Source organism: Apodemus sylvaticus, chromosome 9 (assembly GCF_947179515.1).
Source record: "Apodemus sylvaticus chromosome 9, mApoSyl1.1, whole genome shotgun sequence".
In the NCBI taxonomy this organism is placed as follows: domain Eukaryota; kingdom Metazoa; phylum Chordata; class Mammalia; order Rodentia; family Muridae; genus Apodemus; species Apodemus sylvaticus.
In genome coordinates, this window is record NC_067480.1 from 82,477,898 (window position 1) to 82,494,802 (window position 16,905).

Genomic DNA, 16,905 nt, shown 5'->3' on the forward strand with positions numbered 1-16,905 from the left:
CAACAAAATCTTTAGCAGACAGGGTGAACATTGTTTTAATGGTCTTGTAGTCCTCTTTTCTTTATAACCCCCATGTTAACAAGAATAACATCAGCACCGGGAAAATACGATAAGAATTATCAATAAATAAGAGCCTTTCAAAGACTGTGGAAAACAATCTAGAGACTTGGAAGTCATCTGTCAGATCAGAGGCAAAGAGAGTACTGGGAACATGGTGTCCTAATGGGGGCGTGTCTGCTTGCAGAGGGCACAGCAGAGTTTGTTCAATGAGAAGAGAGGCCTTGGAAGATGTGATTGAAGGTAAGAAGGACTGGAAGGAAGAACAAAGGGAGTTACATGGAGCCAGGAGGGAGAAAGGCAAGGAGACGGCACGTTAATCCAGTGGTGAGGAACAGTCACTCTTCTGGGCTCTCTGAAGCTTATTCAAAGAGTTTCTGTAAGAAAAGGTTATTATTAATATTAACACTAATCTTGAAAATGTGATTATATATGAAAACTCTCAGCAGTTATATTTCTTACTATTTGTAGTTTCATATAGTGAAAATACACTATGATTTTAAAATGCCATGTTAAAGAATTGTATTTTATGTGTAAAACAAGGAGAGGCTTCCGATTTTAACTTTAAATGCAAAAAAATGAAAGCAGTTATGTAGCTGTTGGAAAACACTGGCTATCATTCTAACCACTGACTCCACCAGTATGGTATCAGTTCAGGTCACACTGTCGATTCGCACAGACTTCTGCCCATCTCCACTAAGTGATGCAGCTCCATCTGGAAGCTGTGCATTTCATGGAAGACAGGCATCCCTCAGTTAGTCTGAATTTACCCAAAGTTTAATAAATATGCTAGACACACAGAAGATACTTGTCAGAAATGAGACTTTAAGGGCAGACAGCATCCAAGAGTACCCAGAATATAGTACTACAATATTCTATCATGTGTCAGGGTAGGAGTCAAGCAAACCAGGATGAAAGTCAGAGGGGACCCATGCAAGACAAGGCAGTGGGGGGGGGGGGGGGGAGGGGCTAAGCTAAAAGCTGAGCACTATGCACTGCCAGCGAGAGCTCAGCTAGAGACCCTTTGTAATCTGCAACTCTGACACTGAGGTAAGAATTTACAAACTGAATTGAATATTAGTGGAATAATATAAATGACAAAAGGAAAAGGAAATGTTAAGAACAGTGGAAAGGACTGGAAATGTCTTCCTACAGGATCCTCCAAGCTTATGTTAACAGTTTTCCTCTTCAGGGCGGCTTGTGACAGGCATTTTGTTACAGGAGTGAGAAAAGTGGCTAATGAACAAATTAATCTCAAAAATAACCTGGGGATAAGAGACATAAAATACCTGTACACCCACTAAAAATCAGATTGGATTTGAACTTGAAGAAATACTTGCAATATAATAATACAATTCACACACAATTAGCAATTGTGCACATCTCTATTTACTGGACATAAGGAAGGATCAACCTGGGGAGTAAGGGGGAAGGAAGCTTAAGACTGAATGAGTTTTACCTCTTTCTGGTGAATTTTGAATTCCTTGGGTATTATTGACCTGTCTTTTATCTAAAACCATACCAGTAAGTGGCCTATTTTTAATGACCACAGCAACCATTTATTAGTACTAGTTGCCAAACAGAAGGGACGTTATATCATCTTTGCTATGCAGTGTGACTTGGTAAGAACTGTGGTACATGCACTGTTTCATGTCCCTATTGAGTATTAATTTAAATTCTTTAGACATATGAAATAGCCACAATTCAGCCATCATAACCTGTAAAATGATAATTTTAATTTGTGTAAACTTACATGATTTTTCAGGTATGAGTCAATGTAAAAATGCTATTCTTCAGAATATGGGCCTAAAGCAATGGAAGAGTGTAGGTGCTGGCCTCCTGCTAACAGGCCATGGTTTTGGTCTTAGTGCCAAATATATGATACATGGCAAAGTTCTATGACTGTGCTATTCTAATCTGTCCTAAAAGGGGAAAAAAATCAACTGCTTTTCAGATTTTAACCTCCCGGTTTTGATTAGTTAACATATTTTGTAGCCTACATGTAGGCTATAACTACAAAACTGAACAGAGAGAAGGGACTTACTTGAAAAGGAGGGGGGTCTTATTAAAGTACAAGGTAGGAATTGGGGATTGGAGGGCAAAGATTATATAGGAAATGTGTGTAAAAAAATGGGGGGGAAGCAAACCAATTTAGGGGAAACTAAGTTTACGGCTAGAGTGCATGCCAGCAGGCCCATGTTTCCACCTGTCTTCCTGTCTTCCTTCCTTCTTCCCTCCCTCGCTCCCTCCCTTTGCCTTCCAAACATGGCTTCACTATGTATCCCAAGCTTGAGTATATAGTTCACCTGACTTCCACTCCTAAGCTGGAGACATGCTGCCTCTACAACCATTAACTGTACACAGTTAGAATGAGGCCTACTGTACAGTATTTCTTGAATGAATTTTTATGGAGCCACATGTTGGTTACCTTAATCTGCCATCATTAGAACCAGAAACATGTCAATTTCCAGCAATAATCTGGTCAACAGGTTATATAATGAAGGAAGAATCCAATTTTTTTCTACCTACCATGTTGAAAATACAGTTTTCTTACTTGAGGGCACTATCCTGAATAGCCCACAAAAGAATAGTGGAAACAAAATCCTCAAAGTTTAAAAAGACCATACTTAACCGACAATTAAAAAAAAAAAAAAAGACTTTGGGATGGGACAACTCATGACAGATATCAACCTCAAGCTCTTTTCCTTAATAGTTAGGTAATACCATACAAACAGATGGAAGATGGGCTTGAAAGAACTCAGAATGAAGCAAGTGCTAGGTCTTGAGAGGTAGCATTAACCCTTCAAGATGAATATTTCAGCCACATATGTCAAGCCCTGAAATAAATGAATAATTATTCTGAGTGGTATATTATTATGTAAGGTTTAATTTATTGACTAATTTATATAATCTTCATAATTTATTGTTTCTCTGTGTCTTTAAAATGAAGAGAATGCAGTCCATAAGCTGTTGAGGTTTTGTCTTTTACTATGTATTGTAATTCTAAGTGTCCCTACTCCCACCCCAAGCCTGGAGACAGTAAATAGATTTGTGACCCTGCCACCACAATATTTCTGATTAAATACAAATGTCACACACAAATTAAATACAAAATTAAACATAAAATTTCCAATTAAATGAAGATGGCAACAGCCAATAGCTGGGCAAGAGAGACATAGGTGGGCTTTAGGTTTCTAGGGCTTGGGGTCTGAGGAGAAACACGGGAGGAGAAAAAGGTACAAGAGAAAAGAGAAGCCACCATGGGTTAGAGTCAAAAAACATGGCCTTAAGGGCTGACCAATTGGAGTTAAGAGTGGCACAGACAAAACACAGTAATAACTCAGGGTTATAGGTACTAGGAAAGTGGATTCTAATAACATAAAGGGTAGGTTTTTGCCTAGCTCTTGTGTTCTTTAAAGCTTATTGTAAATATAAACGTTGTATGTGGTTTTTATCCAGAAATTAAATGGTCGAAGGTGGGGTAGAAACCCCAGGCTGGTATTAAATAATTTCTACAACAATAAACCTGATAACATGAATTATTTATGTAAATTATTCTAATGACATTCTTTTAATACAAAACTGGAAACACACCATTTGATGTTCAGCGAGCATTTACATGTACAGTAATACATGTGGCTATTTGCACTCTTTAAGCATTACTGAAAGTTTTTATGCTATCGTAAGGTGGTCTTTTTTGAGAGAAAAGTGTTCAGATATATTGATGAATAAAGTAAACTATCAGTTCTTTAACATGAGAATCAAATTAAATTTCAGATTATTAATATTTTTACTTAATAACTATATTTTGTTCATCTAATTGATAGTCATGTCTTTAATGCTTTTGGTTTGAAAATAACCCGGCAATTTGATAGTCTAGTCCTACTTACAAATCAGTCAGTATTCTAAACTAATACTTACAAAGCTGAGATTTGCACTACTGAGATATCAAAGATCTTCAAGGCATATTTAAAATAGCAACTCCTGATCCTAGCTATGGCCTCCCACAAAAGAATCTACTGGAAATACGGGCCAGAAATCTGCATTTATGTGTGGTCTATGAAGCATCTTCACCCAACCTGACATGTGACACTGAATCTCTACTTGAGAGGAATTGAGATGGTTGGAGGTTTAAGAACATTAAAATAAGGCTGCTATGAAGATAGTGGAAGACATGCCACTGTGGCATGGTGGGGCATCTTTTGTGTATATGCCCAAGAATGGTATAGCTGGGTGTCTTAGTCAGGGTTTCTATTCCTGATCAAACATCATGACCAAGAAGCAAGTTGGGGAGGAAAGGGTTTATTGAGTTTACACTTCCACGTTGCAGTTCATCACTAAAGGAAGTCAAGACTGGAACTCAAGCAGGTCAGGAAGCAGGAGCTGATGATGCAGAGGCCATGGAGGGATGTTTCTTACTGGCTTGCTTCCACTGGCTTGCTCAGCCTGCTCTCTTATAGAACCCAAGAATACCAGCCCAGGGATGGTACCACCCAGAAGGGGCCATTCCCCCTTGATCACTAATTGAGAAAATGCCTTACAGCTGGATCTCATGGAGGAAGTTCCCCAATTGAAGCTCCTTTCTCTGTGATAACTCCAGCCTGTGTAAAGTTGAAACACAAAACCAGCCAGTACACTGGGTATTCGGGTAGATCTATTTCCAATTTTCTGAGGACTCCAGATTGATTTCCAGAGTGGTTTTACCAGTCTGCAATCCCATGGCAATAGAGGAGTGTTCCTCTTTCTCCACATCCTAGCCAAAATGTGCTGTCACCTGAGTTTTTGATCTTAGCCATTCTGATTGGTGTAAGGTTGAATCTCAGGTTCATTAGATTTGCAATTCCCTGATCACTGAGGACTTTGAACATTTCTTTAGGTGCTTCTCCGCCATTTAAGATTCTTCTGTTGTGAATTCTCTGTTTAGTTCTACACCCCATTTTTTATGTTGATTGGGTTGTTCAGTTTCTTGGTGATTAGCTTCTTGAGTTCTCTATATTTTGGATATTAGCACTCTATGGGATGTTGGGTTAGTGAAGACTTTTGCCCAATCTGTAGCTTGCCGATTTGTCCTATTGGATATGTCCTTTGTTTTACAAAAGCTTTCCAGTTTCATAAGGTCCTATTTATTAATTCTTGATCTTAGAGCCAGAGCCATTGGAGTTCTGCTTAGGAAATTTTCCCCTGAGCCAATAAATTCAAGGCTCTATCCAACTTTATATTCTATTAGATTCAGTGTATCTGGTTTTATGATAAGGCCCTAAATCCACCTGTACCCATCTGCAGACAAGTTAATCCTGTTTTGCTTCTAACTTTTGACCTTGTATTTTGAGCAGAATGGTTGTTTCTCCACCCAGGCTCACCTGGCTCTGTGACACATCACAACAATTTCCCATACCTATAAGAAATGCACTCCAAATGGATCAAGGACCTACACATAAATCCAGACACTCTGAAGCTAATAGAAAAGAAACTGGGAAAGACCCTTGAGGACATCCGTACAGGGGGAAAGTTCCTGAACAGATCACCAATAGCATATGCTCTAAGATCAAGAATTGACAAATGGGACCTCATAAAATTACAAAATTTCTGTAAGGCAAAGGACACCATCAAAAGGACAAATCGGCAACCAACAAATTGGGAAAAGATCTTCACCAACCCTACATCAGATAGAGGGCTAATATCCAATATATACAAGGAACTCAAGAAGGTAGGCCCCAGAAAACCAAATAACCCTATTAAAAAATGAGGTACAGAGTTAAACAAAGAATTTTCACCTGAAGAACTTCGGATGGCTGAGAAGCATCTTAAAAAATGCTCAACTTCATTAGTCATTAGGGAAATGCAAATCAAAACAACCCTGAGATTTCATCTTACACCAGTCAGAATGGCTAAGATTAAAAACTCACGAGACAGCAGGTGTTGGCGAGGATGTGGAGAAAGAGGAACACTCCTCCACTGCTGGTGGGGTTGCAAATTGGTACAACCACTCTGGAAATCAGTCTGGTGTTTCCTCAGAAAACTGGGCACATCACTTCCAGAAGATCCTGCTATACCACTCCTGGGCATATACCCAGAGGAATCCCCAGCATGTAATAAGGATACTTGCTCCACTATGTTCATAGCAGCCCTATTTATAATAGCCAGAAGCTGGAAAGAACCCAGGTATCCCTCAACAGAAGAAAGGATGCAAAAAAATGTGGTATATATATACACAACGGAGTACTATTCAGCCATTAGAAACAATGAATTCATGAAATTCTTAGGCAAATGGATGGAGCTGGAGAACATCATACTAAGTGAGGTAACCCAGTCTCAAAAGATCAATCATGGTATGCACTCACTAATAAGTGGATATTAACCTAGAAAACTGGAATACTCAAAACATAATCCACACATCAAATGAGGTACAAGAAGAACGGGGGAGTGGCCCCTTGTTCTGGAAAGACTCAGTGTAGTAGTATAAGGCAAAACCAGAACAGGGAAGTGGGAAGGGGTGGGTGGGAGAACAGGGGGAGAGAAGAGGGCTTATGGGGCTTTCGGGGAGTGGGGGCCAGAAAAGGGGAAATCATTTGAAATGTAAATAAAAAAATATATCGAATAAATAAATAAATAAATAAAAGAAAAATAACCCCCCCCCAAAAAAAACAAAAACAAACAAACAAAAAAAGAAATGCACTGAGTGCATATATTTAGGTCCATGTGGCTTTGGTCTGATATTGGGAAAAAGGTATGCTATGAAGGCCTGCAAACCAGAGATGGGTAAATGAAATTCTATGATGGTTCATCAGTTCATCAACCTAAGACAGGAACTTGTGCCTATAGGCCGTGTATATTTGTAATAAATGCTAAAAGCCATGTTTGTGCAAATAAACACAAAGGAGCTGCAAATGTATTTCCAAAGACAGGTAAGAGAAAGAGTCTAGAATTCTGACCTAAGGCAGGCCGGACCACCAGCTACCATAATTCCCAGACAATACTATGGAACATAAGAAAATCTTTTGCCCTAGTCCAGTCAATTTTTAATAAATCAAAAGGGAGGGATGGTGCCTTCCTTTCCCAGCCTTTGAGTGGGAATTCCTGTGTTAGCCATAATCCCCACCACCTAGGGTGGAGCACTCAGACCAAGGTAAAGTTCCTAGGTCATCCAGATCTTCAAATTCCTGAATTAAGCTGGTGACCCTCCCAGCCACCTGAGAAGTGGAGCGAATGCCAGTGACCAGTCAGACCAGCTCCCCTGAACACACCCTGGAATTTGGAGGAAGGGTCTTGCCTAAAATTTTAAATTCTGAGTCCTTCATTAAACCCTGAGACTTTGACCAGCAGCCGCTGTCTTGGTCTCATTCTCTTCTCGCCACCCCATACATCCCCAGCTTTTCTTCCACGTAACCCGTTCAATGTAACTGCCAGCAGTTACAGATTTGGGCTTTGCACAAGGTGACAAATAAGGATCTATTTTCATTTTTCTACATACAGACAGGCAGTTAGTCTAGCACCATTTATTGAAGATGCTTTGTTTTTCTATTGTATATTTTTGGCTTCTTTGTCAAAGATCAAATGTCCATAAGTGTGTGATTAACAATATTTACATTAAAAAATTCAGTAAACTATTTATCTTTCTATTTGGGCTACTTTGTATCCAACCTCACAGGAGATTTCTAGAAGGTTTTATAAATGTAACATTTCTATTAAATAAATTACTTGAACACCAGAACCTAGAGAACACCAATCAGTCTGATTACTATGGAGGCAGCTACGTGGCTAATGGGCAGGTGGGCATATATCACACAGATATTGAGACAAAGGTAATTTACATCCTGGGTAAGGTGAATGGGTATTTTCACTGCAAGACTTGAAATGGATTGTAGTTAAAAAACTTATTAGTAATTTACTTCTGGAATTCTCCATTAAATATTTTCAGCTACAGGTAACTAGAACATTGTAAAGGGAAAATATAGATAAGAGGAAATGATTTTACTACACCAACACAGGCACGCTAGAAAAGGAAGGGTAGCATAGCCTAAAATCTCTAGAATAGAGTGTAAGACACACAGAATAAGCAAAAGTCACCCAAGTACAAAGAGAGATAAACTAGTAAAGAATACAAACAAGAACTACATCTCCTTACACACACACACACACACACACACACACACACACACCTGTGCTAATATAGAAGGCAGATTAAGTCAGTGGGGGAAAGGCAGGCTTTTTATGAATATTGACAATAAAACTGAGTGGCTATTCAGGAAATGACATAAAATTGACTAAACACATGAAAAGTGGATTAAACAAACTAATGATATATAAGAAAAATTAAAATCATTAAAAATATACTTGAAAACAATGTAAGTGAATTATTCTTTAAACTCACTATATAAACGAATTTGTGATTCAAAATTCAACATCAATAAAGATTATATAGTAAAGTAAAAGTATTTCAAGCAAAACAAAATCTCTGATAGAAAACTTTTAAAACTGATAAAATTAACACGCTGTAAGGGTATCTTTGTACCATATGGCACAGATGAAGTGCTGGAGTCACACTATATTTGGGACGTAAGTTAACTGAGAAATGGATGTGCTACCCCCTGTTTAGCACTTAGACAGCCTGAGCAATCCTGAGTAATGAGAACAAGGGTAACACTGGGTAATGGCACCTAGGAAATAACAAACAGGGAGGAAGACAGCTTTTCAGTTAAGAATAATACTGAATAACAAATAGGAAAAGCCACTCCTATGCAAACACTATAGTAATAATTTTATAAAATTTCCTGATGAGTTATAAAGTTCATAGTTGAAATGTACACAGAAAAGAAAATATTACATAGCTATAAAACTATATGTCCCAATATATTTTATTAACAGAACCTAAATATTTAAAATAATAACCTAAAGTTTTAAAATAACACTAATGTGGGTTTGGAGTATAGCTCAGTACTACTATAGGCACTAAGCATGCCCACCAAGCAAACAAGTACACCTACACAACAAATAACTCAGCATATAGCACCTCCAAAGGGCGATCCAAGAAACCGCCTTCAATAAGAAGTATCAGTAACAAGACAGGATACCTTGACACACCTTGCTAAACAGATTCCATCACTTCCCCAACAATCTTGCTCACAATTCGTGACCACATTCTAATGTAAGAGCAGACCAATAGAACAGAAGAACAATGCTTCTTGAAAATGTTCAGGTCGTGAAAGGTCAGGAGGTATTGAAGGCTTAGAAGAGACAGAAAGAGACAGCCACGACAAGGCAATAGTCTATCAGCCAGTGCGGCAGCCTTGACTGCACTTTTGAATGGAAACTGGGATTAGTGGCAAGGAGGATAGGATTCAAATAAGACTGTGAAGGTATTGTGGCAGGATTATTTACAGGTTTTCATAACTGTTATATGGGAAATTGACATTAGGGAGAGCTGAACGGCATCTGAGAACTCTATACCAATTGTAGACATTTTCATTACACTCAAGTGAATTGTAAGAAACCTCTGGTGAAAAGGATGCAATTGTTAAAGTACTGTTGCTATGGCAACATCCTGCAGTTAGACTGAATCAGATTATGCACTTAAACCAGAATTATACTTTGTCATATCTCAATAGCGCCAAAAATCTTGCTGTTAATTAAATTTTTGTTTTTTAATGTGTTGAATTGGAACAACAACAGAAGCAGAATAAAAAAAGTTAACAAATAGAGATGGTTCTGTATGACCTTACCAGGTTAATTAGTTGTGTGTGAACAACATCTTCCACCAAAACTGCGGTTTCATGGAGAGGCCTCCTAGCATCGCCTAAAGAAAACCTGCAGGAAAAATGAAACACACCATTATTATGGAGGCAGACCAGGTACAGCAAATAATTAATATATACTTCTCAGCTGTATAAAATAGGCAATAAATTGGTCTCTCAAATAGTCCAAGAGTGCACACTTACTTCGAGACTAAGAAAATGAATGCCTTGCTTATAAATTGTAACTTACCAAGAAAGCATATTATTACATACACTCCTTGTTTACAGGGTATGTTAAAAGGCGATATACTCTGTCAAGATGCAACATACAACTTCACTTCTCAATATACACAGTAGGAAGCTCACAGCCATTACTCCAGCTCCAGGGGATCCAACATCTACCTTCAGTCTCTGATGGCATCTGCACTCTTGGGTTGGATACCCACAAACAGATAAACATGCATACACTTAAATTTTTAAAAAATGATAACAATTATTTTTGAAAATGAAAAATACTACCAAGCATAGCACAATATGAACGTCAAATATTCATGTAACAAATCTACAACTGTAAATATAAGAGCAGAGCAAAATGAACATAAGATATAAGTACGTAATATAAGAACATAGAAAATTGCTTAAAACAAAAATGGCATCATTTATGATCTCCAACTACATGCAAGCAGAATATAAAGAATGGTTTTTGTTTACAGCATCTGTGTATCAGGTAAGCAGACTCTCACTCTCTTAAAGAACACCTGAAACTGCATGGTGAACTGAAGTCTTACTTAAAGCCCATGTTAGTAGAAGAGGACACTATTCAAGCACGATGAGAAGACTGGCTTTCACTTGAAGAGGAACAGTGGCCCTTATGTTTGTATTTAAGGCACAGAATTAACTCACAAACACCTACAACCCAGAGAAAACTAGCAAAGATTTCAGGTATAGGAAAGAATGTATAGATCCCATAAAAGGCAGCAAATACATTTGAAAAACCAAACTAAAGGTGAGAAACCAGTACCAATAGTCCTGATACTTATCATGGGAATTAGGAAATTATCCATCCTTCCAATGCCTCTTAAACACCAGGTCTTAGCACAGAAAAGATCAAAGGGAAGACTCTTCCATAAGAATTCATCAATACTTGGTGTACAAGGCTGTACAAGGTAACACATACCATAGTACAAGGCTGTAATCCCAGCACTCAAAAAGTCGAAACAGATCACTCAGTTTCAAGGCCAGCATGGGCTAGAGACTGAGGTCAATGTCAGTCTGGGCTATACAAAGAGAAACTGTCTCAAACAAAACAATAAAAATAGAACACACAAACAAAACAACAACACGAAAAGAATGATAATACTGCCTGTACTGGCTGGTTTTGTGTGACAAGTTGACACAGACTGGAGTTATCACAGAGAAAGGAGCTTCAGTTAGGGAAGTGTGTGCATGAGATCCAGCTGTGAGGCATTTTCTCAATTAGTGATCAAGGGGGTAAGGCCCCTTGTGGGTGGTACCATCCCTGGGTTGGTAGTCTTGGGTTCTGTAAGAGAGCAGGCTGAGCGAGGCAGGGGAAGCAAGCCAGTAAGGAACATCCCTCCATGGCCTCTGCATCAGCTCCTGCTTCCTGACCTGCTGGAGTTCTAGTCCTGACTTCCTTTGGTGATGAACAGCAGTGTCAAACTTAATTTACAAAATATTTGTGATAGTCAAGGCAATGATTAAGCCAATCTATCAGACCAAAAATCAAAGACAAAATATTTCCTTGTAATAAATGTTTCTCTTGCTTATGTGAATAAGTCATGGGTCAAATAGTCTCATATATTCAAATGTTCTAACATATATTAGACATGGATGCTATGGTAGTTTAAATAGGTATGGTCCCCATAGATTCATTTGTTTGAGTGCTTGACCATAGAGATGTCACTATTAGGAGGTGTGGCCTTATTGGAGGAGGCCTGGCTTTGTTAGAGGAAGTGTGTCACTGTGGAAATAAGACTTTGAGGTCTTAAATGCCCACGCTATGTCCAGAAGAGGATATACACAGTGCTCTGCTGTCTGCAGATCAAGATGAAGAACCCTCTGCTCCCCCAGCATTATGTCTGCCTGCAGGTTCCCCTGCTTCCCAACAGAATGATAGTGGTGGACTCAACCTCTAATACTGTAAGTCAGTCCCAATTAATTTTTTTTTTTCCTTTATACAAGTTGCCTTGGTCATGATGTCTCTTCACAGCAATGGAAACCTTAACTAAGGCACATACCCTGCAACTACAACAAAATCAATATTGTCTAAACAATCTGTAGGGTTGGTAGTATAGTTCACTGACAGAATAGGTGTCTACCAAATTCAGGCTGCAGGATTGCAAATTACAAGCAAAATATCTTGCAAAAATGTAACAATATATGAACAGGAATCAGAGAGAATCATGAAGATTATCAGTTACCTATGGGATAAACAAGAGAAAATAACATGATTCAGATGATTATACAGAGAGAAGGATGCACTATCAGACCTTTACTTAATCATACACAAATGACATGAATCCTTGTAATGCTTTCTTGATTTTTTTGAAAACAATTTATTCTTTAATTAAATGAATTTGGAAATATCCCAGTATTATTGTCTACAACTGAAATGTAAGTTATGCTATTAGATGCTCTGAGACATTCTCCAAGAAAGAAATGTGATCACCAATATACTTGCCATTACAAGATTATTTTCCAAGCTCTGTTAATTACACAACACTGCACATCAATTCAGGAACATGAACTGGAGGAAAAGATTCCAAATGACTTAAAGCCTTTGGCAAAAGGATTCCAAATATACTCCAGCCTAAGATGCTAGAACTTCAAAACCATGTTCTTCAGTTTTAAACAAAGTTGATGATCATAATGAGAGCAAACAATGGGGCTTTTAAAGAATTCGTTTACACATTCAAAAAACATTTCTTATGGGTCTATATCAAGCACTGGTTTTCTTACAAACTGGGGAACTGATTTTTCTGACTAATAAACTGGTGGCTGATTTTTCAGTCACTGTGGTATTAAGCAGTCACCACTTCAAGTCAACAAGGAAGGATTCCTTTCAATAAACACATCTCTGAACAATGAACAGTGTGTCTTCTCAGAAACTCTTCTATTGAGGATGTCAGAAAACCAACCTAGGACCTGCTTCTCACAACGGGAGACTCGGCATCTTCCACTCTAAAAAACATCCTACACATATGCTCCTGGTAAGAAGCAATGGATCTGATTTCCCTGTTTATTTCCTGTGCTCAATGATCTCGGTATTTCTGATACAATGTTTGTTCTCCTAAACCTAATCAGCCCCATCCCTTTCATCCTTTTATTTTTACCCCTGAGATATTTTTAGCCCAGAGACAAATTCAAAGACCATAGCAATGGACACTTACATATATCCTACGAAAGATATCTTGATGGGATCTTAGTGCCTGTGCGCTCTCTCTCAAATTCATACTTTACACACACACATCCTTATCAATGATTATTTTCCTACAAGCCACAAATATGCACTGAATGATTTACATGTGAGCGCATTATTGCATATGCTGAGTCATGGAAACCTACTGCTCTCTAAGCTGCCATTACTGTTCCTGTCTTCTGCCTCTAGGGGAAATGGGTCTGTATTTAAGTAGGATTCCGTTTCTTTTGTGATTTCTAAACATCAAGCTTAGTTGAAAATACAAAATCCTGCTTTCAAAATTATGAAGCATAGTTTTCAAAAGTTTTGTTTGCTAAAGGATATCCTTAAAAAAACAGCTTGATAGATTATTTACATAGCCTGCAAACTTGATTGTTTAAAATACACAATTTTATGATTTTAAGTAAACTTATTACAATGTAGTGTGCCCATCTATAAAATCCAGTTTTAGGACTTTCTCTAGTATTCCAAAACCTTATATCCTTTGACAATAAGCCCTATTCTCATCCCCAGCTCAGGGCAAACTATGAAAGGACTAGTTGAGGTCAACAGACCTCAGGTTTCCCTTCCAGGTTCAACATTCCTCACTTCTTAGCATGGAAGTCTGTTGTATAGCCGTGTCCTCAGCGTTGACACAGGCCTTCCTGGAGAGAGAAGAGAGGAAGGATGCTGTACATAACCAGGGCAACTGACCCGAGGGAGTCAGAAGATTCACAAGGCGTTATAAACAGGCAAGCCTTGAGGCTCTAGTCTTAGAACTGCCTGTATATTGTGCAAAGGGCCAGAGAGTGAGTTTCTTGGACAGTTACTGACACAGCTGCCTGGGACCTCAGAAAGATTTCAGGTTCAGCCACCTAGACTCAGTGAATTCTTTGCCCTGTAGTCAGTGCTCTTTGTAGAGTGAACAGGCATCTTTTGGTATCTCCCTAAATAAATGCTACTTCCTTGGGAAGATTTTCCCAAAGACCACCACAGCAATTTTCAGTGTAAAAACAGTAGTATAGTATTTCTTTGGCTATATATTAAGGCCTGTGTTGCTGGGTGGTGGTGACGCACGCCTTTAATCCCAGCACTTGGAAGGCAGAGGCAGGCAGATTTCTGAGTTTGAGGCCAGCCTGGTCTACAGAGTGAGCTCCAGGATAGCCAGGGCTACACAGAGAAACCCTGTCTCAAAAAACCAAAAAAAAAAAAAAAAAAAAAAAAAAAAAAAAAAAAAAAAAGCCCATGTTATGATTTGAATAGAAAAGTTACCAGTTTTTAAAAAATAAACAACAATAGCAATAAAGCAGCCCTCGAACCTACACAGTGAACAAGTCAAACATAGACAACAGATGGCACAATCAACATTTCTTTAGACTATGAAGAGCTGAACTAATTTCAGGTTTGTCTTTGAGCTAGTTTGCCATCTTGTCCATAAGACTATCATGTCATATGACTGGAATATCATGCTGAAATTTCTATCCTGTTCATAGCATTATGCCATACACAAACTATCTTATGTACGGCAAATCCATTCAAGTCCCTAAATAATTAAAGATCCTGATTTTTCCTGAGATCGGTATGTTTAAAGTGTATTGGGTGTGGTGGTACATACCTTTAATCACAGTGCTCAGTAGGCAGGGGCAGAGTTCAAGTTAGATGGGTCTACATTAAGACCTTGTTTCAAAATAAATTAAAAGATTAAAAATATTGCAAAAACTGCAAAAAAAAAAAGTAGTTCTTAACTAAACTCAACCTTTCCACAACATTTTTAGAAGTAAAGCAAAATTAAGCCAAAAGCCTAACTTAATTATACTTCTTATAAAAAATACCAGGTAATAATTTATATCACTATTTAATTAATAAGAATCTTATGCCTAGCTTTGCTCCTGAGAATTGTATTTACAGAAGCCAAAATATTAGTCCATCACAATACAAGACCATGTAAATGAAAATATAAATAAACACTGCAAAGTCATGGTAGAATCACTAAAGATATGTGAAAATTAATTGTGCAAGTATCTCTGACTGCCTAAAGGAAAATACATAATATATTCCAGTTGTACTACACAATATATTCCATTTGCTTACTGAGAAAAGGATTCAATTTAAATTATGAAGCATACAAGACAACTATCTTTATAGACTATGTAAACTAGAAAATGATCAGTGACTTTTGTTCAGAGAAAATAAAGAAAACATTTTTCTCTAGTCTCAACAATATTCCTCAAATCAAAATGGAATTTAGTATACCCAGAAAAAAAAATGCAGTTTCAATTTATTCTCCAGAACATGCATTAAAAAAGTGATGACATGAGAAAGATGTTAAGATATAATTATATGGTATGATTCTGTTGAGAATAAACATATAGCATACATTAAATGATCTTTTGGGTTCACTTTAGATTATAGACCAGAATTTCAAATTTTGGTATGTATAAATAACTTTTTATACAAGTCTACACAAACTATCATTATAAATCATATATTAAAATGTACCATTGAAAGCTTTGTTTGTACTTTAACCATGAACATATGAAGGCATTGAAGTATACTAAAAATACCATTAAAAGATATTGTCTCTTGGTATCTGTAGAGTACTAGTTGGAGGGTTCACATACACACAATTAAAGTCCTTATATAAAAGAGGACAGTATTTACACAAAGCCTCAACACACCCTTTTGTGAGATTAGCTCCTACAATATGAATGCTACATAAGGAGTTCTTATACAGTATTGTTTAGGAACTGATGGGCAGAGTCTAAAGATGAATCCACAGACATTAAACACATAGATGTGGAGGGTCAACTGTTCTGTATATTAGCAGCACCAGACTACATGTATAAGCATCATCACAGATACCAACTTTGAGGTAATGTACTTATATCAGCATAGTAAATCAAAAAGTGGGTGAGAACCTATATTATTATTTCCTTTATCATAATTATTAAAACTGTTTATTCTTTCCATTGCAGGTCTAGATTATGCATGGGTACGTATTCAATGGAGAACATCAGTAGCACTTCCATTCCCAGTATTCTTACTACAAACTCTAAAATTAACCTAGTTTATACTACAGTGTTTCATCAAAACCATAAGATACTTAGGCTAGTTCAACTTCTACCATGAGAAAAGTGAATGAGGTAAAAGACGCTATGGGCATCATCTAAACTGAGTGCTTACAGTAGGCTTCTAGATGACTTTCTGAGAGGTAAATGTGGGCCAGGAAGAAATGCCAATCTTGTGTAAGGAACACAGCAGCTGAACTCACAAAGGTAAGAGGGAAGAGCACAGGCAGGCCAACGCGGCTCACATTATTAACCATGGACAAGAATCTAAGTGAGGCAAAGAGCTACCTATCCGGTCAAAAGAAAAAAATGGCTTATTTCTCTCAGTTGGGTTTAGTTGGAGAGACAGCTCATCAGTTAACAGGCTAGCTGCAAACCTGAGGGTAGATGTTAGCATCTGCAGCACCCACAAGAAAGCCTGGTGGGTGTGGCATCAGTCTCTAATCCCAGCCTTAGGGGAGACACTGGGGTCTGGGTCAAGCTAGTTAGACTGAGATAAACAAGAGCTCTGTATTCAGAGAAAGGTGGAAAACAATACAAAAAGACAGTCTGTGTTAACCTTACACATTTGCACACCACACACAAAACAAATACTCCAAATGATTGTGTGTTTACTACATAAAATTCACCT

At 37.8% G+C, this 16,905-nt stretch overlaps 1 protein-coding gene across 1 annotated transcript in view; it reads right to left on the reverse strand.

Moving 5' to 3' along the window:
- Positions 1 to 16,905, reverse strand: part of Supt3h (SPT3 homolog, SAGA and STAGA complex component) — a 360,073-nt gene that overhangs the window by 179,123 nt on the left and 164,045 nt on the right. Inside the window, exon 3 of the mRNA XM_052192221.1 lies at positions 9,777 to 9,861. Coding sequence (XP_052048181.1) covers positions 9,777 to 9,861 — 85 coding nt within the window. The remainder of the gene's footprint in view (positions 1 to 9,776; positions 9,862 to 16,905) is intronic.